Source organism: Pelophylax lessonae, assembly GCF_965119305.1.
Source record: "Pelophylax lessonae genome assembly, chromosome: 4".
NCBI classification, from domain to species: Eukaryota; Metazoa; Chordata; class Amphibia; order Anura; family Ranidae; genus Pelophylax; species Pelophylax lessonae.
Window position 1 is genome coordinate 656608174 of NC_138771.1, and position 25207 is coordinate 656633380.

Below are 25207 nucleotides of genomic sequence, written 5' to 3' on the forward strand. Positions count from 1 at the left end.
GTGCATGCAAATAATCAAAGTGCCAATGTGCAGAATAATTACAAAGTGCAAAACATACAGTGCTTTGCGAAAGTATTCGGCCCCCTTGAACTTTTCAAACTTTTGCCACATTTTAGGCTTCAAACATAAAGATATAAAACTGTAATTTTTTGTGAAGAATCAACAACAAGTGGGACACAATCATGAAGTGGAACAAAATTTATTGGATATTTCAAACTTTTTTAACAAATAAAAAACTGAAAAATTGGGCGTGCAAAATTATTCAGCCCCCTTAAGTTAATACTTTGTAGCGCCACCTTTTGCATCAATTACAGATGTAAGTCGCTTGGGGTATGTCTCTATCAGTTTTGCACATCGAGAGACTGAAATTTTTGCCCATTCCTCCTTGCAAAACAGCTCGAGCTCAGTGAGGTTTGATGGAGAGCGTTTGTGAACAGCAGTTTTCAGTTCTTTCCACAGATTCTCGATTGGATTCAGGTCTGGACTTTGACTTGGCCATTCTAACACCTGGATATGTTTATTTGTGAACCATTCCAATGTAGATTTTGCTTTATGTTTTGGATCATTGTCTTGTTGGAAGACCAATCTCCGTCCCAGTCTCAGGTCTTTTGCAGACTCCATCAGGTTTTCTTCTAGAATGGTCCTGTATTTGGCTCCATCCATCTTCCCATCAATTTTAACCATCTTCCCTGTCCTGCTGAAGAAAAGCAGGCCCAAACCATGATGCTGCCACCACCATGTTTGACAGTGGGGATGGTGTGTTCAGGGTGATGAGCTGTGTTGCTTTTACGCCAAACATAACGTTTTGCATTGTTGCCAAAAAGTTTGATTTTGGTTTCATCTGACCAGAGCACCTTCTTCCACATGTTTGGTGTCTCCCAGGTGGCTTGTGGCAAACTTTAAACGACACTTTTTATGGATATCTTTAAGAAATGGCTTTCTTCTTGCCACTCTTCCATAAAGGCCAGATTTGTGCAGTATACGACTGATTGTTGTCCTATGGACAGAGTCTCCCACCTTAGCTGTAGATCTCTGCAGTTCATCCAGAGTGATCATGGGCCTCTTGGCTGCATCTCTGATCAGTCTTCTCCTTGTATGAGCTGAAAGTTTAGAGGGACGGCCAGGTCTTCGTAGATTTGCAGTGGTCTGATACTCCTTCCATTATAATATTATCGCTTGCACAGTGCTCCTTGGGATGTTTAAAGCTTGGGAAATATTTTTGTATCCAAATCCGGCTTTAAACTTCTCCACAACAGTATCTCGGACCTGCCTGGTGTGTTCCTTGTTCTTCATGATGCTCTCTGCTCTTTAAACGGACCTCTGAGACTATCACAGTGCAGGTGCATTTATACGGAGACTTGATTACACACAGGTGGATTCTATTTATCATCATTAGTCATTTAGGTCAACATTGGATCATTCAGAGATCCTCACTGAACTTCTGGAGAGAGTTTGCTTCACTGAAAGTAAAGGGGCTGAATAATTTTGCACGCTCAATTTTTCATTTTTTTATTTGTTAACAAAGTTTGAAATATCCAATAAATTCCATTCCACTTCATGATTGTGTCCCACTTGTTGTTGATTCTTCACAAAAAATTACAGTTTTATATCTTTATGTTTGAAGCCTGAAATGTGGCAAAAGGTCGAAAATTTCAAGGGGGCCGAATACTTTCGCAAGGCACTGTAAATAGTTCTTCTCATAAAGTGCAAATAAATGTATATATAAAGTGTATCAGTCCCTTGTATAGATTCCTCCGCCATGTGCAAAATATTGCTGAAGAAGGTGCTTGAAAGTGCTAATGCCACCACCACCTAAAGATGGCCTCTCACCTTAAACTTAGACCCGTGTTTTACCACCAGGTCTAAGTGAGCACTAGATTTCCACCTTCTTTTATGAGTCCATCGGATAATGCTGGGAGTGATCCGAGGTGAATATTAAGCCCAGTCCATCAACGACCCCAAGGAGTGTTGCCTGCAGAGGAGAGATCTTTACCCCTCAGGGGAAGTACTCACTGAAAGTGCTAATGCTTCCGCCACCACCACCTAAAGATGAGCCCTCGCCTTAAACTTAGACCCGTGTTTTACCACCAGATCTAAGTGAGCAGTTCCCCTGAGGGGTAAAGATCTCTCCTCTACAGGCAACACTTCCCTGCCAGTGTCATTAGTACAGTGACAGTGCATATTTTTAGCACTGATTACTATAGTAATGTCACTGGTCCCCCTAAATGTGTAAATCACCGCCGTTCTTCCCCGATCGTTGGGGATCGAGTGAGGAAATCCCCCCGCTTGTGTAAACAAAGTGGGCCGATCTCCTCTGTAACAGACAGGGACAGATCACAGGATTCAGCATAGCTGAACCTGCAATCTGTGTCCGTGTCACACAGTCCCCTCCCCCCACACACGTAAGTAAGCATGAGGCATACATTTAACCCCTTGATCACCCAGTGTTAACCCCTTCCCTGCCAGTGTCATTATTACAGTAACAGTGCATATTTTTAGCACTGATTACTGTAGTAATGTCACTGGTACCCCCAAAAATGTCAGTTAGGGGTCCGATCTGTCCGCCGCAATGTAGCAGTCTCGCTAAAAATCACAGATCGCCGCCATTACTAGTAAAAAACAATAAAATAAATAAAAATAACATGAAAAAAATTACATAAATCTTTCCCCCTAGTTTGTAGACGTGATAACCTTTGTGCAAACCAATCAAAATACGCTTATTGCAAATTTTTTGTTTTTTACCAAAAATATGTAGCAGAATACAAATTGGCCTAAAATGATGAAAAAAATTTTGATTTTCTTTTTTTTTTGGGAATGTTATATAGCAGAGTGTGAAAAATATATATATATTTTTTTTTTAGAATTGTCGCTTTTTTTTTGTTTATAGTGAAAAAAATAAAAATTGCAGAGGTGATCAAATACCACCAAAAGAAAGCTCTATTTGTGGGGGGGGGGGGACATCAATTTTTTGTTTGGTGTCGCACGACCGTGCAATTGTCCGTTAAAGTAACGCAGTGCCGAATCGCAAAATATGGCCTGGTCATTAAGGGGGCAAATCCTTCCGCTCCAGAAGTGGTTAAGTTGAGGAGTCCTGTAATCTACAAATTACAACAATAATTTTATTTGGGTACAGCGTCGCACGACCACGCAATTGTCTGTTAAAGTGCGCAAAAAAAATTGCAGGGGTGAAAACCACCAAAAGAAAGCTCTATTTGTGGAGATAAAAAACAATAAAAATGACAAAAATCTTTCCCGTAGTTTGTAGATGCGATAACTTTTACGCAAACCAATCAAAATACGCTTATCGCAAATTTTTTTTTTACCAAAAATATGTAGCAGAAAACAAATTGGCCTAAAATGTTAAAAAAATTTACATTTTTTTTATTGGGAATGTTATATAGCAGAATGTGGAAAAATATTGTTTTTTTTCAGAATTGTCGCTCTTTTTTTGTTTATAGCGCAAAAAAAAAAAAAAAAAATAAAAAATCGCACAGGTAATCAAATGCCACCAAAAGAAAGCTCTATTTGTGGGAAAAAATGACATCAATTTTATTTCGGTACATAGTTACATAGTTACACAGTTACATAGTTAGTGAGGTTGAAAAAAGACATCAGTCCATCCAGTTCAACCTATGATGTGTGTGTGTGTTTGCTTTTAACCGTACATTGTATACCCCTGTATGTTGTACATTGTATACCCCTGTATGTTGTACATTGTATACCCCTGTATGTTGTACATTGTATACCCCTATATGTTGTACATTGTATACCCCTGTATGTTGTACATTGTATACCCCTATATGTTGTACATTGTATACCCCTGTATGTTGTACATTGTATACCCCTGTATGTTGTGGTCTCTAAGGTGTCCATCCAATAGTTTTTTGAAACTATCAATGCTCCCCGCTGATACGACTGCTTGTGGAAGAGAATTCCACATCCTTACCGCTCTTACAGTGAAGAACCCCTTACGCACTTTAAGGTTAAACCGCCTTTCCTCTAGTTTTAGTGAGTGGCCACGCGTCTTATTGTATCTCCTCTCTCTGAATAGTTTGTTCCTTATGCTCGGGTCGCCAGTACAGTATTTGTACATTGATATCATATCCCCCCTCCAGAGAGAATAGGTTCAGTGCTTGTAGTCTTTCCTCATAGCTGATGTCCTCCATTCCCCTAATTATTTTTGTTGCCCTTCTCTGGACTTTCTCCAGTTCCAGCACATCCTTCCTGAGGACCGGTGCCCAGAACTGGACAGCATACTCCAGATGTGGCCGGACCAGAGTCTTGTAGAGTGGAAGAATAATTTCTTTATTTCTGGAGTGAATCCCCTTTTTTATACAACCCAGTATTCTGTTGGCTTTGCTTGCGGCGGCTTGGCATTGCATGCCACTTCCAAGCCTGTTGTCTACCAGTACCCCCAGATCCTTTTCCATCTTAGACTCACCCAGAGGTTCCCCCCCTAGTGAGTAGCTTGCTTTCTGGTTTCTGGCCCCCAAGTGCATTACTTTACATTTTTCTACATTAAACCTCATCTGCCATGTAGTTGCCCACCCCGTTATTTTGTTCAGGTCTGCTTGCAAGATTTCCACATCCTGCATAGAAGATAATGGCATGCTTAGTTTAGTATCATCCTCAAATACTGAGATTGTACTAGATATCCCCTCCTCTAGATCATTTATGAATAAATTAAACAGGATTGGTCCCAGGACAGAACCCTGGGGGACCCCACTTTCCACACCCGCCCAATCCGAGTACTCCCCATTAATCACCACCCTCTGGACTCTCCCCTGGAGCCAGTTCTCTATCCAGGTACTCACCTTATGGTCCATACCTACCTTCCTTAGTTTGTACAGTAAGCGTTTGTGGGGAACGGTGTCAAAGGCCTTTGCAAAGTCCAGATACACCACATCCACAGGCTTACCTTTATCTAGGTGGCAGCTCACTTCATCGTAGAAGGTTAATAGATTGGTTTGGCACAAACGATTTTTCATGAATCCATGCTGATTACTACTAATAATACAGTTTTCATTACTAAAGTCTTGTATGTGGTCCCTTAACATCCCCTCCAAAATCTTGCAGACTACTGATGTTAGGCTGACCGGCCTATAGTTACCCGGGATATATCTCGGCCCCTTTTTAAATATTGGTACCACGTTGGCTTTTTTCCAATCAGCTGGCACCATACCCGTCTGTAAACTATCCTTAAAGATCAAGAATAATGGTCTGGCAATCACAACGTCGCACGACCGCGCAATTTTCCGTTAAAGTAATGCAGTGCCGAATCGCAAAATATGGCCTGGTCATTAAGGGGGTAAATCCTTCCGATCCAGAAGTGGTTATGTTGAGGAGTCCTGTAATCTAGAAATAACTCACCGTATACAAACACAGGCAGGAAGTATCCGGCGGGGATGATCATGGTGTTTGCAAACAGCAGCATGAAGAACTATGGAGAGGAGAAGAGTGCGGTCAGTGTCTCAGAAGATAAAACAATACTCGCAGTCATTGGATTCCATACTTCACAATCTATCAAATAAACAATATAACTAATCTTTATAAAGAGAACCTTGTATCAAAAAACAAGGTCTGCTTATCACGTCAGCACTGCTTGTTTAATCACTTGCCAACCCGTATACTGTATACTGCGGCAGGCTGGCTCGGCTGTGCAAATCGACATACTGGCACGTCGGTTCACAGGAGTGGTGCTGGGGGTGACTACTAAGCAGGGGGGATGCCGATCCACAATTGCCGCTGGGCACCCGCGATCGCTCCCCGCTGAGAGAGAAGGACGGTCGGCTGTTGTAAACACAGCCGACCGTTCTTCTCCCTGGAATGATCATAGAGCTCCTGTGATCCCTCTATATTGGATCACAGGTATGGTCATTTCACAAGTCCCTCCCCATACAGTTAGAAAACACTCCCCTAGGTTTACAATTAACCCCTTGATCGCTCCCGGGTTAACCCCTTCCCTGCCAGTGTCATTATTACACAGCAACAGTGCATATTTTTAGCACTGATTACTGTAGTAATGTCCCTGGTACCCCCAAAAGTGTAAAAATGTCAGTTAGGGGTACGATCTGTCCGCTGTAATGTTGCAGTCCCTCTAAAAATCGCAAATCGCCGCCATTACTAGTTAAAAACAGTAAAATAAATAAAAATTACATGAAAAAAATTCATGAAAATGACAAATCTTTCCCCTAGTTTGTAGACACGATAACTTTTGCGCAAACCAATCAATATACGCTTATTGGGATTTTGTTATTTTATCAAAAACATGTAGCAGAAAACAAATTGGCCTAAAATGTTAAAAAAAAATAGATTTTTAATTTATTTTTTATTTTTTTGGGAATGTTATATAGCAGAAAGCTCTTTTTTTGTTTATAGCGCAAAAAATAAAAAATCGCACAGGTGATCAAATACCACCAAAAGAAAGCTCTGTTTATGGGGAAAAAAACCAATAAAAATGAGATAAATCTTTCCCCTAGTTTGTAGAAGCGATAACTTTTGCGCAAACCAATCAAAATACACTTATTGGGATTTTTTTTTTTTTTTTTACCAAAAATATGTAGCAGAAAACAAATTGGCCTAAAATGTTATTGATTTTTAATTTTTTTTTTGGGAATGTTATATATCAGAATGTGAAAAATATTGTTTTCTTTTTCAGAATTGTCGCTTTTTTTTTTTGTTTATGGCGCAAAAAATAAAAATCGCACAGGTGATTAAATACCACCAAAAGAAAGCTCTATTTGTGGGGAAAATAGGACATCAATTTTATTTGGGTACAGCGTCGCACGACCGCGCAATTTTCCGTTAAAATAACGCAGTTCACGAATTGCAAAAAATGGCCTGGTCATTAAGGGGGGGGGGGGGCAAATCCTTCCCGTCTATAACTGGTTAAAATGACAAGGGGGGGGGGGCGATGAGGGGCTCACCCAGCACACCCAACAGAAATTAGAACGCATTTACTACTTTGTGTGACTGTGGGTGGACATTAGAGTGTACATTTTTGTTTCTTAAAAATCATACAAACATAATAAAAACATATTTCATATTAAAACACATTACATATTACATTAGAGGGGCATTAGAGTGTAAGCTCCTCTGGTACAGAGACTGATGTGACTGGCTCAGTGATCTCTGTACAGCACTGCGGTATATGTCAGAGCTATATAAATGTATAATAATAATAGTGTATGCCTGTGGGGGACATTAGAGTGTAAGCTCCTCTGGTACAGAGACTGATGTGACTGTGGGGGGAGGGGGCATTAGAGTGTAAGCTCCTCTGGTACAGAGACTAATGTGACTGTGGGGGGACATTAGAGTGTAAGCTCCTCTGGTACAGAGACTGATGTGACTGAGGGGGGACATTACAGTGTAAGCTCCTCTGGTACAGAGACTGATGTGACTGAGGGGGGACATTACAGTGTAAGCTCCTCTGGTACAGAGACTGATGTGACTGTGGGGGGACATTAGAGTGTAAGCTCCTCTGGTACAGAGACTAATGTGACTGTGGGGGGACATTAGAGTGTAAGCTCCTCTGGTGCAGGGATACAGAATATATTATATCTGTCATTAGAGACATTTTTCATCATCTATTCCACCCTGAAGTTTCCATCATCACCTTGCGTCTCCAGGCAGGGGTTGCAGTAGAGGAATGGACTGGTGACAACTGACGGGAATGCTACCTACCTTCATAACTATGAAGATGGCGAGCTTCTCTACAGCCGACAACTGTGGGTGTGTCCATTGCAGCCAAGGGTTGTCATACGTGGGATTTGGCGGCTGTCGCGAGGCATTCAAATTCATGGATAATTCTTCCTCTCCCCATGTGATGTTGTTGATGAAAGTCTCTATATGTTCTTTCATCGTCAGCTACATAATATAATACAATATAATATAATACAATATAATACAATATAATATAATATTATATAATATAACATAACATATATAACAATATAATATAATATAACATAACATATAATACAATATAATATTATATAATATACTAGAATATAATATAATATATAATATAAGATAACATAATATAATAAAATGTAATTAATATAATATACCATTACATAATATAATAAAACATAACATAATAAAATATAATTAATAAAATATAATTAATTTAATAATATAATAATAATATAATATATAATAATATTTAATATATAATAATATAATAATAATAATTATTATTAATATAATAATATAATAATAATATAATACATAATATAATTTAATAATAATAATATAACTAATTTGATATATTATAATAAAACCATAATAAGTTTAAAAAAGAAAAGAAGCTATAAAGTGTAATCCATCGCATTCACCTTTCCCTGTGTTAGGTGCCTGAGAATGCAACCAGTATAGAAATATAACTGCTGATCTGCTAGAAATACAGTACGCCCCCTACTTCCTGTTTGAGGTGACAACACTGTTTCTGCTGTACTGAATTGTTAAGCAGTGTTGTCAGCTCTGCCCGAGTTCCCCTCTGCTGGACTACAGAACTTCTCCCCCTATGGTATGCAGATAAGGAGAAGTTGAGTCCAGGGGAAGAGAACTGGACATGAATTACAACACAATACCTCTTCTGATGGACTACAGAACATCTCCCAGCAGTGTTATACAGATGAGGATATTAAGTAGTCCAGTAGAAGAGAACTAGGCAGGGCTGACACCACAATGCCTCTGCTGCACTGAATGTCTAAGCAGCGTTGTCCTCCCTGCCCAAGTCCTCCTCTGATGGACTACAGAACATCTCCCAACAATGGTACGGAGGAGGAGAAGGGAAGTCTAGTAGAAGAGAACTAGGCAGGGCTGACACCTCAGTGCCTCTGCTGCACTGAAAGTCTAAGCAGCGTTGTCATCCCTGCCTGAGTTCTCCTCTGATGGATTACAGAACATTTCCCAGCAATGGTATGGAGGAGGAGGAGAAGGGAAGTCCAGTAGAAGTTAGTTCACCTTTTCATATTTTTTCTTTAATATTTTGTTTATTGCATCAGTTCTTGCTACTGAGATTTTTACCCTTTTCTCCCAATTAAGCAGCCTCAGTCACAGTGTACTTACCCGAGTACCCCCCATGTACTGTCCAAGCCCGTGAGGAAAGGTGATGCTGGCCAATACAAGGGCAACAAATGCGGCGTAGACGATGCGACTGTAAAATAAAAGCATTACATAGGCGTCAGTGTGTCTGCTAGCTCTCTTGACTACTAAAAGAACGATACAAATAAATCTGTATGCTAGCTGTCCTGAGTTTTCACTCAGGTCCCCGCTAGCTATTGGGAACCAATCAGGGCAGTTCCCAATCATGAAATCTCTATTGTCCGCTATGATCACATGCAGGCTGAAGGATTCATTGCCAAATTAAGTATCAGCCTGCAGATGGCAGTGCAGATGCCGTTGAAGCACAACGATGGCAGCACTCATTTGTTTAACACTGTGATTGTCAGATACAATAACAGTATTTAAAAAAAAATGTGAAAAATAAAAAAATAAAATAAGCCATCCACCCCAGATCAAAAGCCAGCAGGTAGTCCCCTGTGAAAGAGGGCTTTCTTGGGGACTCTTGAGATGGCAGGATAAGCCACTTAGAGATGACAATCTATTAATTCAGGCTGATTAACCAATGCTGAGAATAACACTTACTTGCTGCGGAGGAATTTGCCAACACGCTCGTTGTGATTGATGAAGAGTAAGGTGACGCGGTGTAGAAACAGGTAGACGCAGCACACACAGCCGCACACAACACTGGAACGACAAAAAAGCACATAAAGTAAAAGGGGTCTGCCATTCTAAAATAAAGGGAGCTCATTCCACTACATTAGGTGGGCCTTCAGTGGTATAAATGTTCCTGCCATAGTTAGAAACCTAGAAGAGCAATGGCAGATGGTGATGGTCCATCAAGTCCACCATTTTTTTAACATACTGGGTTAAAATGCCCTGAGCCATACAACCTTTCCAGCAGGCATCTTATTGTGCATGCTCGCTGTGGCCTCATTCATACCTATAGGTGGATTTTTCTCACTGTGGCCTCATTCATATCTCTAGGTGGGTCTTTCCCGCTTGGGCTTCATTCATACCTCTAGGTGGGCCTTTCTCACTGTGGCCTCATTCATACCTCTAGGTGGGCCTTTCTCGCTGTGGCCTCAATCATACCTCTAGGTGGGCCTTTATCGCTGTGGCCTCATTCATACTTCTAGGTGGTCCTTTCTCGCTATGGCCTCAATCATACCTCTAGGTGGGCCTTTCTCACTGTGGCCTCATTCATACCTCCAGGTGGGACTTTCTCGCTGTGGCCTCATTCATACCTCTAGGTGGGCCTTTCTCACTGTGGCCTCATTCATACCTCCAGGTGGGACTTTCTTGCTGTGGCCTCATTCATACCTCTAGGTGGGCCTTTCTCGCTGTGGCCTTAATCATACCTCTAGGTGGGCCTTTATCGCTGTGGCCTCATTCATACTTCTAGGTGGTCCTTTCTCGCTATGGCCTCAATCATACCTCTAGGTGGGCCTTTCTCACTGTGGCCTCATTCATACCTCCAGGTGGGACTTTCTCGCTGTGGCCTCATTCATACCTCTAGGTGGGCGTTTCTCACTTTGGCCCCATTCATACCTCTAGGTGGGCCTTTCTCGCTGTGGCTTCATTCATACCTCTAGGTGGGCCTTTCTCGCTATGGCCTCAATCATACCTCTAGGTGGGCCTTTCTCACTGTGGCCCCACTCATACCTCTAGGTGGGCCTTTCTCGCTGTGTCCTCATTCATACCTCTAGGTGGGTCTCACTGTGGCCTCATTCATACCTCTAGGTGGGCGTTTCTCGCTGTGGCCCCAATCATACCTCTAGGTGGGCCTTTCTCGCTGTGGCCCTATTCATACCTCTAGGTGGGCCTTTCTCGTTGTGGCCTCATTCTTACCTCTAGGTGGGCCTTTCTCGCTTTGGCCCCATTCATACCTCTAGGTGGGCCTTTCTCGCTGTGGCTTCATTCATAACTCTAGGTGGGTCTTTCTTGCTATGGCCTCAATCAAACCTCTAGGTGGGCCTTTTGTCACTGTGGCCTTATTCATACCTCTAGGTGGGACTTTCTTACTGTGGCCTCATTCATACCTTTAGGTGGATCTTTCTCACTGTGGCCTCATTCATATCTCTAGGTGGATCTTTCCCGCTTGGGCCTCATTCATACCTCTAGGTGGGCCTTTCTTACTGTGGCCTCATTCATTCCTATAGGTGGGCCTTTCTCGCTGTGGCCTCATTCATACCTCTAGGTGGGTCTTTCTTACTGTGGCCTAATTCATTCCTATAGGTGGGCCTTTCTCGCTGTGGCCTCATTTATACCTCTAGGTGGGCCTTTCTCGCTGTGGCCTCATTCATACCTCTAGGTGGGCTTTTCTCACTGCAGCCTCCAGCTTCCTAGTGGAGTTTGGCTCACCCATAAGAATGAATGGGGTCATGGTGCATATGCACAATAAGAAGGGGGCGTTCTTACAGTAATGGCTGTGCGGCACTACGGAGTCACACAGTGAAGATCACAGGAATGGGGAGAAAGATAAGTATTTGATCAGGTGGGCTAAAGAAATTGATTCAGGAGGTTTGAAACACGTTGGATCCCCCATTCCCTTAAGCAAGCTACAACTAAGAATCATAGCTGTGTAATGTGAATGGTTTTGGGAATGCCATCTACCATGTATACACAATCTGTTGCCAACTCTTTTTGTGTTATGTAATGGCTGTTTTTGTACACCAATTTTATCTATGTGAGATTTCTAAATTATTCAGATATTAAAGATGCAACTTTTCAGAGATAGCAAAAATTCTTTTGATTTTTGACTTGGGTTGCCCTCAAAATCCCAAAGAGGATTTAATAAAATAGTTTTGCTTAGAAAAAAGAAAGATAGAGACAAAGAAGAGAGAGAGAGGGAGAGAGAAGGAAGAGAAGAGAGGGAAATGAGAGAGAAAAGGGAGAGAAAGAAAAAGAAGAGAAATAGAAAAAGAGAATAGAAACGAGGGAGAGAGAGAGATAGAGAGAGAGAGAGAGAGAAAGAAAAGAGAAAAAGGGAAGAGAGAATAAGAAGAGAGAAAAGAAAAAAACAGAGAAAGAAAAATACGATATAGAGAAAGAAAAGAGAAAAACGGGAGAAAGAAGAGAGAGAGAAAAGAGAAAAATGGAAGAGGGAATAAGAAGAGAGATAGAAAGAAAAAGACGAGGGAGAAAGAAATTAGAAAGGAGAGAGAGAGAGGGAAGGGAGAATAAGGATTGAGGAAAAAGAAGAGAGAAAGAAAAATAAGAGAGAGGTCATATTTTATCTTCCAGAAACTATGGCTGCTTCATGGAAAGTCACTATATTTATTACCATCATCCTGAGGACCTTTGTGCTCAAAGTCATGCATATGTTATTTTGTTGATAAGGAATGAGGTGAAATGCATCTCACAAGATAATTGCTGGGTATCCTTTGAGCATTTTATGTACATACAAACTCTTTTATATATTTAGGGACCTGCCCTGATCAGGATTTTCCCTCCAGCCTAAATTTAGGGTTGAAGCTGGGCTGTAGTAAGCCTGAGCTTGGATGGTCGTAGCTCTGCTTTCATTAGGTTTCCCCTAAGCTTGAAGTATTGTTTACTTCTGCCTGTGGCAGGGGAGTAGTGTAAAAAGAAACAATATTGCTGAGTTTTGAGTATTTGTGTCTCCATGGCCCATCACTACAAGGTTTATTGCCAGTGATGCATGCTGGGGAAGATTTTAAATGTTTGGCCATTGCCGGGAGAGTAGAACCTTGCCTCCTAGGCTGTGGTCAGCAGAGGAGATCCTTGCCTCATAGTCTGTGGTCTGCAGAGGAGATCCTTGCCTCCTAGGCTTTTTTCTGGAGAGGAGATCCTAGGCTGTGGTCAGGAGAGGAGATCCTTTCCTCCTAGGCTGTGGTCAGGAGAGGAGATCCTTGCCTCTTAGGCTGTGGTCAGGAGAGAAGATCCTGGTTTCCTAGGCTCTGATCAGGAGAGGAGATCCTTGCCTTCTAGGCTGTGGTCAGGAGAGGAGATCCTTTCCTCCTAGTCTGTGGTCTGCAGAGGAGATCCTTGCCTCCTAGGCTTTTTTCTGGAGAGGAGATCCTAGGCTGTGGTCAGGAGAGGATATCCTTTCCTCCTAGGCTGTGGTCAGGAGAGGAGATCCTTGTAGTCAATTCGTAGGGGGCCCGAGGCCCACGAAACAAGAGAAGGGACAACGCCTCAGTTGAACCCAGCACCGCGGCCTCCACCACCACTGCGGAGTTAGAAGCCTCCGGAGCTAACCACCAGACAGCTGTGACCAGCTGAGAGGCCAAGAAATATTTGTGACAATCGGGGAAAGCCGAAAGTGTGATTGGCCTGTAAATTTGTAAAGAGCCTGCGGAGGCTAATTTCTGTGGATCTGTGAGCCATGAAACCGGTCTGGTCCTGGTCGACGACGGAGGGGAGCAGGGGTTGAAGTCTAGCCGCCTGTATCTTCGTGAGGATTTTTAGGTCGTTGTTAAGTAAAGCAATCGGCCGATAGGAGGCGCACAATTTTCGGTCTTTAGGAGACTTGTATATCAGGATTATATGGGCCTGCGCCATGGAGGGGGGGAGAGCCCCCTCCGCCAGACAATCGTTAAACAGAGCGGCCAGCAGTGGGGCCAGCAGATCCAGATGGGCCCGATAAAATTCAATCGGAAGCCCATCTGGGCCCGGAGCCTTCCCCCTAGGAATAGAGCGGATCACCACTTTCACTTCCTCCTCCGTGATCGGCTGGACCAGACCGGACCGTTCATGATCAGACAACCATCCCAGAGCAATCGGATCCAGAAGAGGGTATAGGTCCCCCGGCAGGAGGCCCGGTGGGAGGGTAGTAGTGTAAAAATGGGAATAAAAATCTCTAAATTCTGAGAGAATCGCCTCAGGAGAGGTGAGGACCTCCCCTGCCGAGGAGATGAGCTCGGGCACTAGTGTCAAGGCAGTATCCTGCTGAGAGAGTTGAGCTAACAGGCGACCATTCCGGTCCCCCTGCTCAAAACAACATTGCCGTGAGCGATACAGGGACAGCCTGGTGAGCTCCGAGAGGTGAAGCAGGAGGTCCCGACGGGACGCCTGGAGCCCCTCAAAGTTCACTGCCGAGGGGTCCTGCCCATAACAGACAGAAGCCTCCTCCACAGCTGTCTCCAGCCCCACCGTGTCAGCGGCCAACTGGCTGCGCACTGCCTTGATGGAAGAAATGTAATGACCCCTAGTGAATGCCTTGAACGCATCCCACACCACAGCAGGGGAGGACGTGCCAGCATTAATGTCCCAATATTCCCGCAACACCGGAGGGGCCTGTCGCGAGACATCCGGCTGGTCTATCCAGTGTGCGCCTAAGCGCCACATGGATCCATCGCGAGTCAACCCAGATCGCAACGTGACCAGCAAGGGACTATGATCAGACAGACCACTCGGGAGATATGCCACCCCCTCCACCTCCGACAGGACAGACGGGCTGGCAAAGGCAAGGTCGATCCTGGAGGAGGTCTTGTGCGTAGCGGAGAAACAGGAGTACTCCCTCCGCTCAGGATGTTTCCAGCGCCAGGCCTCTTGGACCCCAGCCGCCTCCGCCCAATCAAGTAGGTCGCGGGAGAACACCTTGGGCTGAACCGGCCTGTCCAGGTCGGGGGAGAGGATGGCATTGAAATCTCCAACAATTAACAATTTGGCTGGGGCATAGAGGGAAACCTTTTCCAATACAGTGTAAAGAACTTCGGCCTTAAAAGGCGGGGGCACATAAACCCCCACCACAATGTAACGCTGCCTCCACAAGGTGAGCACCAGCACAACAAACCTGCCCATGAGGTCTGTATGGACAGCCTCTATCTCATGGGGCAGGGACTTACGTACCAGTACCGATACCCCCCTGGCATAGGAGGAATAGGACGCATGAAAGGGCCGCTGGACCCAGGGTTTCTTGAGGGCCTGCAGCTTGCCACCCACCAGATGTGTCTCCTGCAGCACAAGAATAGAGGGATTGTGGGACTTAACATACTGAAATAGCTGCGCCCGCTTAAATTTGCTATTCAGACCGCGGATGTTCCACGAAAGGATTGAGAAGCTAGAGGGTTTAAGTGACGCCATATCTAGATACAATAGGCATAAGAGAGTCAATCAGCCCGCAAGCTAGCAGACACATCTGGTGAGTAACAGCGCAACAGAGAGCAATGCACCAAACATCAAAACGCACAACCAAAAAACAAAAAAAGGAGGAACAGAGATATACAGTAAAGCATACAGCATTATTCCCAGAGCCGAAGTGGCTCACCCTATCGTGCCCCGGACACCCCATAAAACACAGGGGAGGCGGGGGGACGATCTTGACCCAAAAACAAAACAGAAAAAATTTTCACAGGCCGCTAACGGTGCAGCCTGCCGAGCAGTCCCATCAAGGGGGGGAGAAAAAAAAAAGGGAAGAGTCCCAGTCTCACTTCTGGGCCGGGAAATCTCAGTCCAAACAGTACAGAGAAAAAATCAGCGGGCAAAATGGTATCAGCAGCACTAGGAGGGGGATAGCTCCAGTGAATAGGGACATCCATCCAGGTGTGGAGGTAGCAGGGGGGGAAGAGCAGCAGGGTGGGAAGATGGGGACCAAAAAGGGGGGAAGACAGACAGGCTGTCCTGGAGAGGCAAAGTCAGCAATGGAGTGGTCCAGGCAAAAAGGAAAAGACAGAGGGAGGGGGGGAGCACAGGAGAGGCACTCGGCTGTAGGGGGATAGGTAGTTTCAATACTTGCGACAGTTCAGGAGGTTCACAGGCAGCCGAGTGATCATCCAGGTCAACGAACATCCAGCCAGGCAGCCGCCGCCTCAGGGGTATCAAAAAAACGAGCGCGGTCTCCATCTATGACTCGCAGGCGACTGGGATAGAGGAGGCTATACTTCAGGCCCTTGTCTCGCAGCCTTTTCCTGATGTCGGTGAACTGGCGCCATTTGCCCTGAACCTCTGGCGAGTAGTCAGGGAAGAACATCAGCTTGGCGTTCTCGTAGCAGACCTCCTGTTTGGCCCTGGCCGCAGCAAGGATCTGGTCCCGGTGTCTGTAATTGAGAAGGCAGGGGAGGAAAGGCCTAGGAGGGGCGCCCGGCACCGGGGGGTCGGGGGGACCCTGTGCGCCCGCTCCACCATGAACGTTGGCGGCATGGCAGGAAGACCCAGCAGTGAAGGCAGGAACGTTTTAGCAAACTCCGCCGGTTTAGAACCCTCCGCTCGCTCCGGCAGTCCCAAGATGCGGACGTTGTTGCGACGGAGGCAGTTCTCCGTGTCCACAGCTTTGTCTTGCAGCGCCTTAACCTGGATCTGAAGGGTGCGGAGTTCTGTAGAGTCGGCCCGAGTGGAGTCCTCCAGCTGAGATATCCTCTCCTCCGCCTCCGTCACGCGGGAGCGGAACTTATCTAGGTCGTGGCGTATTAGGCTAATGTCCGTAGCAAGGTAGTCCATTTTTGCGGTAAGAGTGTCCTTGCATGCCTTTATGGCCTCCAGGATGTCAGCCGGGGAAGGATCCGAGGGGCCACCAGGGTCCCGAGCAGGCTGAGCGCCAGCAGACATCTTCGCCGGAGGAGACCTTGTGTCCAAGATGGCCGCCGCGGGACCCGAAGGCCGAGAGGAGCTCCGGGATGATTTGGCGGACCGCAGCTTCCCCGGCAAAAACGGAGGAATCCGCGACATGCCGCCCTTCCTCCTGGTCCCCAGGGTGAGTTTTTAGGGCTTCAAATGCAAGGGACGGATGCCGATGGAATAGATAGGATGAAGTCAGGAGCGGAGCTAGAGCCCAGTGCGTCCATGCAGTCTCACATCCCGGCCACGCCCCCAAACTTCAGTATTTAACAATCTCTATTGGCAACGCTTTAAAATTCTTTATTGGTTACCGCTTTAGAGTTACACAGGAAGTCTGGGGCTAGAATTATTGCTCTCGCTCTGATGATCGCGGCAATACCTTGCATGTTTGGTGCAATCGTCGCACAGGTCCTGCGTACAGGACCAACTTGTATGTTCCTCTTTGCATGGAGGGGGGGGGGGGGGCAGGAGCGCTTACATTTTTTTTTTTTTTATTTATTGGTGGGACACTGGTACACTGTGACAGATGTTTTTGTGCACTTGTACACTGTGACATATGTTGATCGTCTGCTGGACGCTGACAGAAATTGATATTGCATTCAAACACCAGTGTAGATGTATTTGTGCACTGGTACAAATGTTGATAGGACACTGGTACACTGTAACAGATGTTTTGTGCACTGGAACACTGGTACAAATGTTGATAGGACACTGGTACACTGTGACAGATGTTTTGTGCACTGGGGCACTGGTACAGATGTTGATGGGACACTGGTACACTGTGACAGATGTTTTGTGCACTGGAACACTGTGACAGATGTTTTGTGCACTGGGGCACTGGTACAGATGTTGATGGGACACTGGTACACTGTGACAGATGTTTTGTGCACTGGAACACTGTGACAGATGTTTTGTGCACTGGGGCACTGGTACAGATGTTGATGGGACACTGGTACACTGTGACAGATGTTTTGTGCACTGGAACACTGGTACAGATGTTGATGGGACACTGGTACACTGTGACAGATGTTTTGTGCACTGGGGCACTGGTACAGATGTTGATGGGACACTGGTACACTGCAAAAGGTGTTTTGTGCACTGGTACACTGTGACAGATGTTTTTGTGCACTTGTACACTGTGGCCGATATTGATCGTCCACCGGCAGACACTGCCAGATTTTGATATTGTAATGGAACACTATTGCAGATGTTTTTGTGCGCTTGTACACTGGTACAGATGGTATTAGGACACTGGTACAGATGTTGATGGGACACTGGTACACTGTGACAGATGTTTTGTGCACAGGTACTGATGGTATTAGGACACTGGTACAGATGTTGATGGTACACTGGTACACTATGACAGATGTTTTGTGACCTGGGACACTGGTACAGATGTTCATGGAACACTGGTACAGATGGTATTAGGACACTGGTACAGATGTTGATGGGACACTGGTACACTGTGACAGATGTTTTGTGCACAGGTACTGATGGTATTAGGACACTGGTACAGATGTTGATGGTACACTGGTACACTATGACAGATGTTTTGTGACCTGGGACACTGGTACAGATGTTCATGGGACACTTGGTCCGGGACAGATGGTGCTTGGTGTACTGTGTGGTGATGGCTGCATTCTGTGTGATCTCTGTGTAACTGAACACTAAAATCATCAGTTACACAGAAAACTGTCACAGAGGCTACAGCATCCCCCCCACCCCGCACTGAGCTCTCACTGAGATCAGTGGGGAGAGCCGACACAGATAAGATATGTATCTCTGTTTGCATTGTTTAATGTCTGTGATTGGACACAGATTTCACATGATCAGGAGGGCCAATCACAGCGCCCATGTCCTGATCTGTGATGGGTTCTGTCTGAAGTACACAGCCATGGCAGGGTCTGGCTGCCATGTGGCCTCCCGTTCTGAGGGACATATGGGTACGTCCACTCAGAATGGGGAAGCTCCCACCTGGCCGTCTATGTACAATGGCCGGATGGGAGGCGGTTAAAAAACATTGTTTGCTTCCGCCCTAGACTGGAAGTGACGTCCTGACGCCGCTCCGGTCCTCCAAGACCACAGAGGTGTTCAGAGACAATCTGGTCTCTGGTAACCTCTATGACCAGGAATTGCACTGCATTCCTGTTCAAATCACATGTAGTTTCTTTGTAGTGCGATTTGAGCTTATACATTTTTTATGGGCTCAAGTCACACCGCAAAGGTATCGGTACTCGGCCGAACGTGACTGAACGTATCGCTACTCGTAGTTGCCAGTAAAAAAACGTATCGCTGCAACCCTACTAATAATGCTGATTATAAAACGATGAAGTCTTCTCCCCACCATCATTAAATATACAATATTTGACTATTCTAAACCAGAAGCGTTGAGCCGCAGGATCACTCACCCCAGAATGGCGTAGGACAAAAATTCTGGAAGATCAAAAGGGAACTCCACTTTCCAACCAGTATTAAAAAGGACGGCGACGGTCTCTGAAAGAATATGGAGAAAAGGAGAGAAGATCATTAGAGGAGCCAGACTGCCGACAATCAACTCTAGACAGTTTTTGTTCATTCTTTTATGTTGATTTGTATCTGTTTTCTGGTCTTCGGGGCCCCATTCACACTTGGCTATCTAAAGTGGCGGGGAATAATCACAGCGATTCCAAATCACGTGGCAATCGCTGCAAAGAGTGTGATGTGCGTATGGATGCCATTCATTCTAAATGGAACACCAAACGTGGTGCGACCTTGCCGCGACAGAATCGCGCTGCAATTGTGGCAAATCGCACATTTGAAAACCGTGCTCAGCTTGTCGCTCCAAAAAAAGAGCAGGAGCTGCTTTTGGGGTGACAGATGTGCCTTGGGCAGCCAATTGAAATGAAAAGGCTGTCCTAGGAATAGCGTGAAAAATCACCATACCGCAAAAATTGTGAGCGGGAACGCGAAGTGTGAATGGGATCTGAAGGGTGTAGCTAGCATAGAACAATAAAGAGTAAGGGCTCGTTCACACATGCTTTGCTTTCTGAAGGGTGATCTGCAGTGCATTGGTTTTTAGAAGGCATGTGACAGGCAGTGAGGAGGCATTATGTCACTGCCTGTTTTAACCCCTAAAAACCCGCACCATCGCACTGCAACCGCGTGCCCCGCACACAGTTGTTGGGTGGTTGCAGTGTGGCTGAATGGATCGGCAGTGCCAACTGAACACTACGGGGGGGGAGGGGGAGGGGTTCATTTTTGCCGCTGCATTTATACAGCCCCTGTCCACTGTCTTTCCAATTTAAGGGGTAGCAGCTGGGAAGCGGTAAAAATGTGGCTCAACCAATGTTTTTGCCACCCCCCCAAAACCAGCAAGTGTAAACTAAGTACTAGAAGCCCAATGGTGTGTTGCTGACTGAACAATATAAGTATCATACATATGTTTTGAGAGACTGCAAGCCAGGCCTGGGCAAAGGGTGGGCAATAGGAGAAGCTGCCAATATTGTGCGGATAGGGGATGCCGCAAGTTCCTTCTACTATAAGACTGACAGGTGCAGTGACAGCTGCATCACAACTTTTGTCAGCCCAGCCCTGGAAGCAGCAAGGAGAGGAGGAGAGAGCTGTGAAGAGGTGCAGGCTGTGCTCTCTGCCCCTCCTCCTCCTCATAAGCTTGCACATAACCAGGGGTTGACTGGCAACTTTTGGTCCAGGGGGCAAGTACAAACAAGAGGCCCATGATGCAGCAACTTAGCACCTCTCCCACTCCCTGTCTCCTCCTGACCCCCATTCCAGGCTGAAGCTCAGCTCCCGGTAATCTCTACTCACTGACTGAATCCAGGTTCCCGACCTGGCCAGCAGGGGGCATATTAGGGGTAGCTGGGACAGCTTGGGGCAGTAGGGGCTGCCTGGGGGAGAGTCTCCAGTGGGGCATGGGACCGGCCTCTGCTCAGACACAGTTTACACCATCCATGATGGTGGAGATGCCTGCTCTGTCCGTGTTTTCATCCCGCACGTAGTAGGTCAGCAGTGGGGACTTCTTACTTTTCTTCACCAGGAATCCTTTAGGCATGTCTGTGGCAGAAGAGGTGTAGCCTTTTTTTAGGGCATCAGAGTGGCTCGGGGGCAGGGGGGGGGGGCAATTGTCCCCCTGCCCCCTGGCCCAGTCCTCCCCTGCACAGGGGGGGTGCAATTCGAAATCTTTGCCCTGGGCACTAGATGATCTTGTCTGAGCACTGACTACAAGACCTGTTGGGGTTCAGCAGAAATCCTTCACATTTAAAGAAGAAGACCATTTGAAGCTCATGCCAGAAGCCCTGAATCCTCTGTGCACCCATCTAGCTTTGCACCCTCCGTGTGCATCCTCCAACTTCTTGTCTATTTTTTTCTCTTAAAGTGTATTTCCATTTTTACAGTCAAATTTGAAAAGAAACACCACAATATATGTTTGTTATGTGTTCCCATTTACACAGCATGTCTCAAAATGTTTTTTTTTTAATTTTTTAAAATTATTTCCTACTTTTTAGAGATTTCTCAGGAGAAGGCCTTGTGGCTGACTGCAAGATTTTTATTAAACAATGTTAGAGTAAGCCTGTCCCAAGTCTGTCCTCATTTACAAACAATGCCAGCAGCCCAGCCCCTAAACCTTCAGCCCTTTGATAGGACAGACCTGCACTGCATACTAGCACATTATGACAGACTTACTTGTAAAATGGGTTCCTGCAGCGGGGTGTTGTCACTGCTGCCTGGGCTTTCACCGTTACCCGGTCTTCCTTCCGGGTACGTGGGCTCCGACCATTTAAATGGCCAACTCGCCATGATGTTACCCCAGCACGGGAGTCATAATGGCGGCACAGTGCTCTGGACGGATGGCCCTCAATTTAGAGCTAGGTACAGAAGTGTAGATAAGGGAGGGTCAGGGGAATCCTAACCCCCCCCCCCCCAGAGCATCGTTCAGTTTCACAGCAGCTAGGCTAGTGTAGCCTATCAGCTGCGGGAGCCGCACTGCTACTGGGAAGACCACCTGTCTTATCCATGAGGCTGACAGGCAGGACCGGCTGACATTGAAGCCATGTTTACTATTTGCTTCACTAACAGATTTGCCTGCTGGGGGCGCTGTGTATACAGTATATACACACCACAATCTGTCACAGCGTGGCAGACATGCTAATTATTATCTACGGCCCTGGCTAGGCGCGAATGCACCAATGAAGTCACCGGCTGCAGAACTTGTGAATATCTCCTAAATGGCGCATGTTTAGGAGATATTCATTGTAACCACTGGTAGGCTTTATCATAGGCTTAACTGTAGATAAAATGGGATTTACTACAATCACAGCGGGAGCTGGCCAGGGGGCGCATGCCCGCGCCCTAAACCCAGAAGTAGATAGCGACGCACCAGTATGTCGCCTCGCCTACAGCGGCCGCTCGCCTGCAGTACAATGATGGTGGGCAGTCGTTCGGTGGTTAAGGTAAAAAACGTTTAGGCTTTAGAACCACTTCAAGCTGGCCGTACAGGAGGAATGCAGAGGTAAGGGGGACGTCTCAACGTCTGCATTCCTCTTGCCATTGCCGGTCTCAGGAAGGTGTTCAGAGCCAAAGTCAAAGCTGTTATCAGATTGGCCATGGCAGGAAGGAAGGGGGGTAGAGGTCGGGTTAGAAAGCACGACATTTACTTTGTCCCATCTGGGACAGATGTGTAAAAATAGGAATTATAATGAAAGATCTTCTTTAAAAATGAATTCAAAGATTGGGAACATATACAGTGCCTTGAAAAAGTATTCATATGCCTTGAAAAAACGTAAATGTATTTTATTGGGATTTTATGTGATAGACCGACACTAAGTGGCACATAATTGTGAAGTGGAAGGAAAATGATAAATGGTTTTCAACATTTTTTACAAATAAATCTGTGAAAAGTGTGGCTGCATTTGTATTCACCCCCCAGAGTCAATACTTTGTAGAATCCTTTCCCTGCAATTACAGCTGCAAGTCTTTTTGGGGATGTCTCTACCAGCTTTGCACATCTAGAGAGGAACATTTTTGCCCATTCTTTGAAAAATATCTCAAGCTCTGTCAGATTGGATGGAGAGCGTCTGTGAACAGCAATTTTCAAGTCTTGCCACAGATTCTCATCTGGATTTAGCTCTGGACTTTGACTCTAACACATGAATATGCTTTGATGTAAACCATTCCATTGTAGCTCTGGCTGTATGTTTGGGGTCGTTGTCCTGCTGGAAGGTGAACCTCCACCCCAGTCTCAAGTCTTTTGTAGCTTTTCTTCTAAGATTGCCTAGTATTTGGCTCCTTCCATCTTCCCATCAACCCTGACCAACTTCCCTGTCCCTGCTGAAGAAAAGCATCCCCACAACATGATGCTGACACCACCATGTTTCACGGTGGGGATGGTGTGCTCAGGGTGATGGGCAGTGTTAGTTTTCCGCCACACATAGCGTTTTGCTTTTAGGCCAAGGCCAAAAAAAACAATTGTGGTCTCATCTGACCAGAGAACCTTCTTCCGCATGTTTGCTGTGTCCTCCACATGGCTTCTCACAAACTGCAAACATGACTTCTTATGGCTTTCTTTCAACAATGGCTTTCTTCTTCTCACTCTTCTATAAAGGACAGATTTGTGGAGCGCACGGCTAATAAATGTCCTGTGGACAGATTCTCCCACCTGAGCTGTGGATCTCTGCAGCTCCTCCAGAGTTCCCATGGACCCCTTGGCTGCTTCTCTGATGAATGCTCTCCTTGCCCGGCCGGTCAGTTTAGGTGGACGGCCATGTCTTGGTAGGGTTGCAGTTGGGCCATACTCTTTCCATTTTCCGATGATAGATTGAACAGCGCTCCGTGAGATGTTCAAAGCTTGGGATAGTTTTTTATAACCTAACCCTGCTTTAACCTTCTCCACAACTTTATCCCTGACCTGTCTGGTGTGTTCCTGGGCCTTCATGATGCTGTTTGTTCGCTAAGCAGTGAACAGAAAAAAACCTGAGGGCTTCACAGAACAGCTGTATTTATACAGAAATAAATAATTTACACACAGGTGGACTCTATTTACTAATTAGGTGACTTCTGAAGGCAATTGCTTCCACTAGATTTTAGTTAGGGGTATCAGAATAAAGGGGTGTGAATACAAATGCACGCCACACTTTTCACATAATAATTTGTAAAATATTTTGAAAACCATTTATCAATTTCCTTCCACTTCACAATCATGTGCCATTTTGTGTTGGTCTATCACAAAAAATTCCAATAAAATACATTTACATTTTTGGTTGATGGAAAATTTCAAGAAGTATAAATACTTTTTTAAGGCACTGTAGAGCTGTTAATTCCTCCTGATATAAGCAGAGCACTTTCTGGTCTGTGAGTGTGCCTAGGATCTCCTGTTCTGTAGCCTCATAACTGTATATCTGCAGCGTGAGATCATCAAAGGCTCTGCTACCTCCGACTGCTAGTTTTATGAGATTTGGGGTGGGATTTGGTAATGTCACTACTGTGCTGCTGATACTTATACCAGGTTAGCGCATTTTATTAGGCTACATTCACATGTTAACGTAGCGGATCGCGGGCAGAATCACGCTAACATGTGAACATAGCCTTAGTGTTTTCCGAAGGTGTTCTTGATTGTTGGCCTCCTTTTTTTATCACTTTTGTAATATCTATGGGACCTCACATTTTTTCGCTATCTGCTGGGTTTTCCTGATCTCCGAAGGACTCACCTCTTTCATTGTTAATCACGGCCAATAGACGGAACATTAAAGCTGCACACGTGGCTGCGAAGAATCCACGCCAGTAGTTGCGTACGGCAAAGTGTGTGGCGGTGGCCTCCACGCTGAACAGGACACCTGGGAAAGAGAACAACCAGGAGGTAAGCCACAGAACACAAACTAAGCGGCCTATTAATAAAGAATGATGGAATGTGGGTCATATGCAGGTTCTTCAACAACAGATATTATTGGCTTTGGTTACAAAACTCCATCATCTGGATTCCCAACATCCCTCGTTCTTTTTCCAGCCACTGGTTTTTCCGGTGGAGTAGCCAGGCCTCAGTAACGTTCACAGTATTTATAATGCAGTCAGTTACATTGGCCAGTGGTCATCATTGGCTTTCTGGTCTGACAGATTTAGTCTTATTTAGGTAAGAGTCTTCACGGACCCCTATACTTTTCTCCGACCCGGTTAATAGACCAACTTCCCTTCATTCCTTTTGCTTGTGTTTATTGTCTCTCATAGTGTTCCAATCCTTCCATCACTGGATGAAAGCTAGGGGTAAACTTTACCTCAGTATATTAAGAGGCCAGTGGGGTTATCTATCCCTTAGACCGCAGGATCAGCTGCTACTCGGGGCTTACCCAACAATTAAAGTGCCACAACCTTTTTTGTGGTGAGTCATTCTTGCTTTAGGGTTATCTGATCCATTCTCTTTCTAATAATAGAATTTTAAAACATTTTTTTTATATCTTAATATACTTACCTTTTTAGATTAGATTTTGGAGTTCAGTCCTTCTTCCCTTTTACATCTATGGTGATACTTTCCTCGAATATGCATTATTCTCTGTTGTTGATTTTGGTAACATCCTGGCTCCAACCCAGGCAGCTTTGAAATCTTCCAGCATTTTTACACGGTATGCTTCTATACAGG

The 25207-nt window shown here is 45.3% G+C and overlaps 1 protein-coding gene across 1 annotated transcript in view; it reads right to left on the reverse strand.

The window, feature by feature from the left end:
• LOC309552156 (chloride channel protein ClC-Kb-like) overlaps nt 1–25207 on the reverse strand; it is a 107996-nt gene that overhangs the window by 39752 nt on the left and 43037 nt on the right. Inside the window, exons 7-12 of the mRNA XM_082252969.1 lie at nt 24285–24410; nt 18993–19077; nt 9652–9753; nt 9073–9160; nt 7684–7866; nt 5371–5440 (exon numbers count right to left, since the gene is read on the reverse strand). Coding sequence (XP_082109095.1) covers nt 5371–5440; nt 7684–7866; nt 9073–9160; nt 9652–9753; nt 18993–19077; nt 24285–24410 — 654 coding nt within the window. The remainder of the gene's footprint in view (nt 1–5370; nt 5441–7683; nt 7867–9072; nt 9161–9651; nt 9754–18992; nt 19078–24284; nt 24411–25207) is intronic.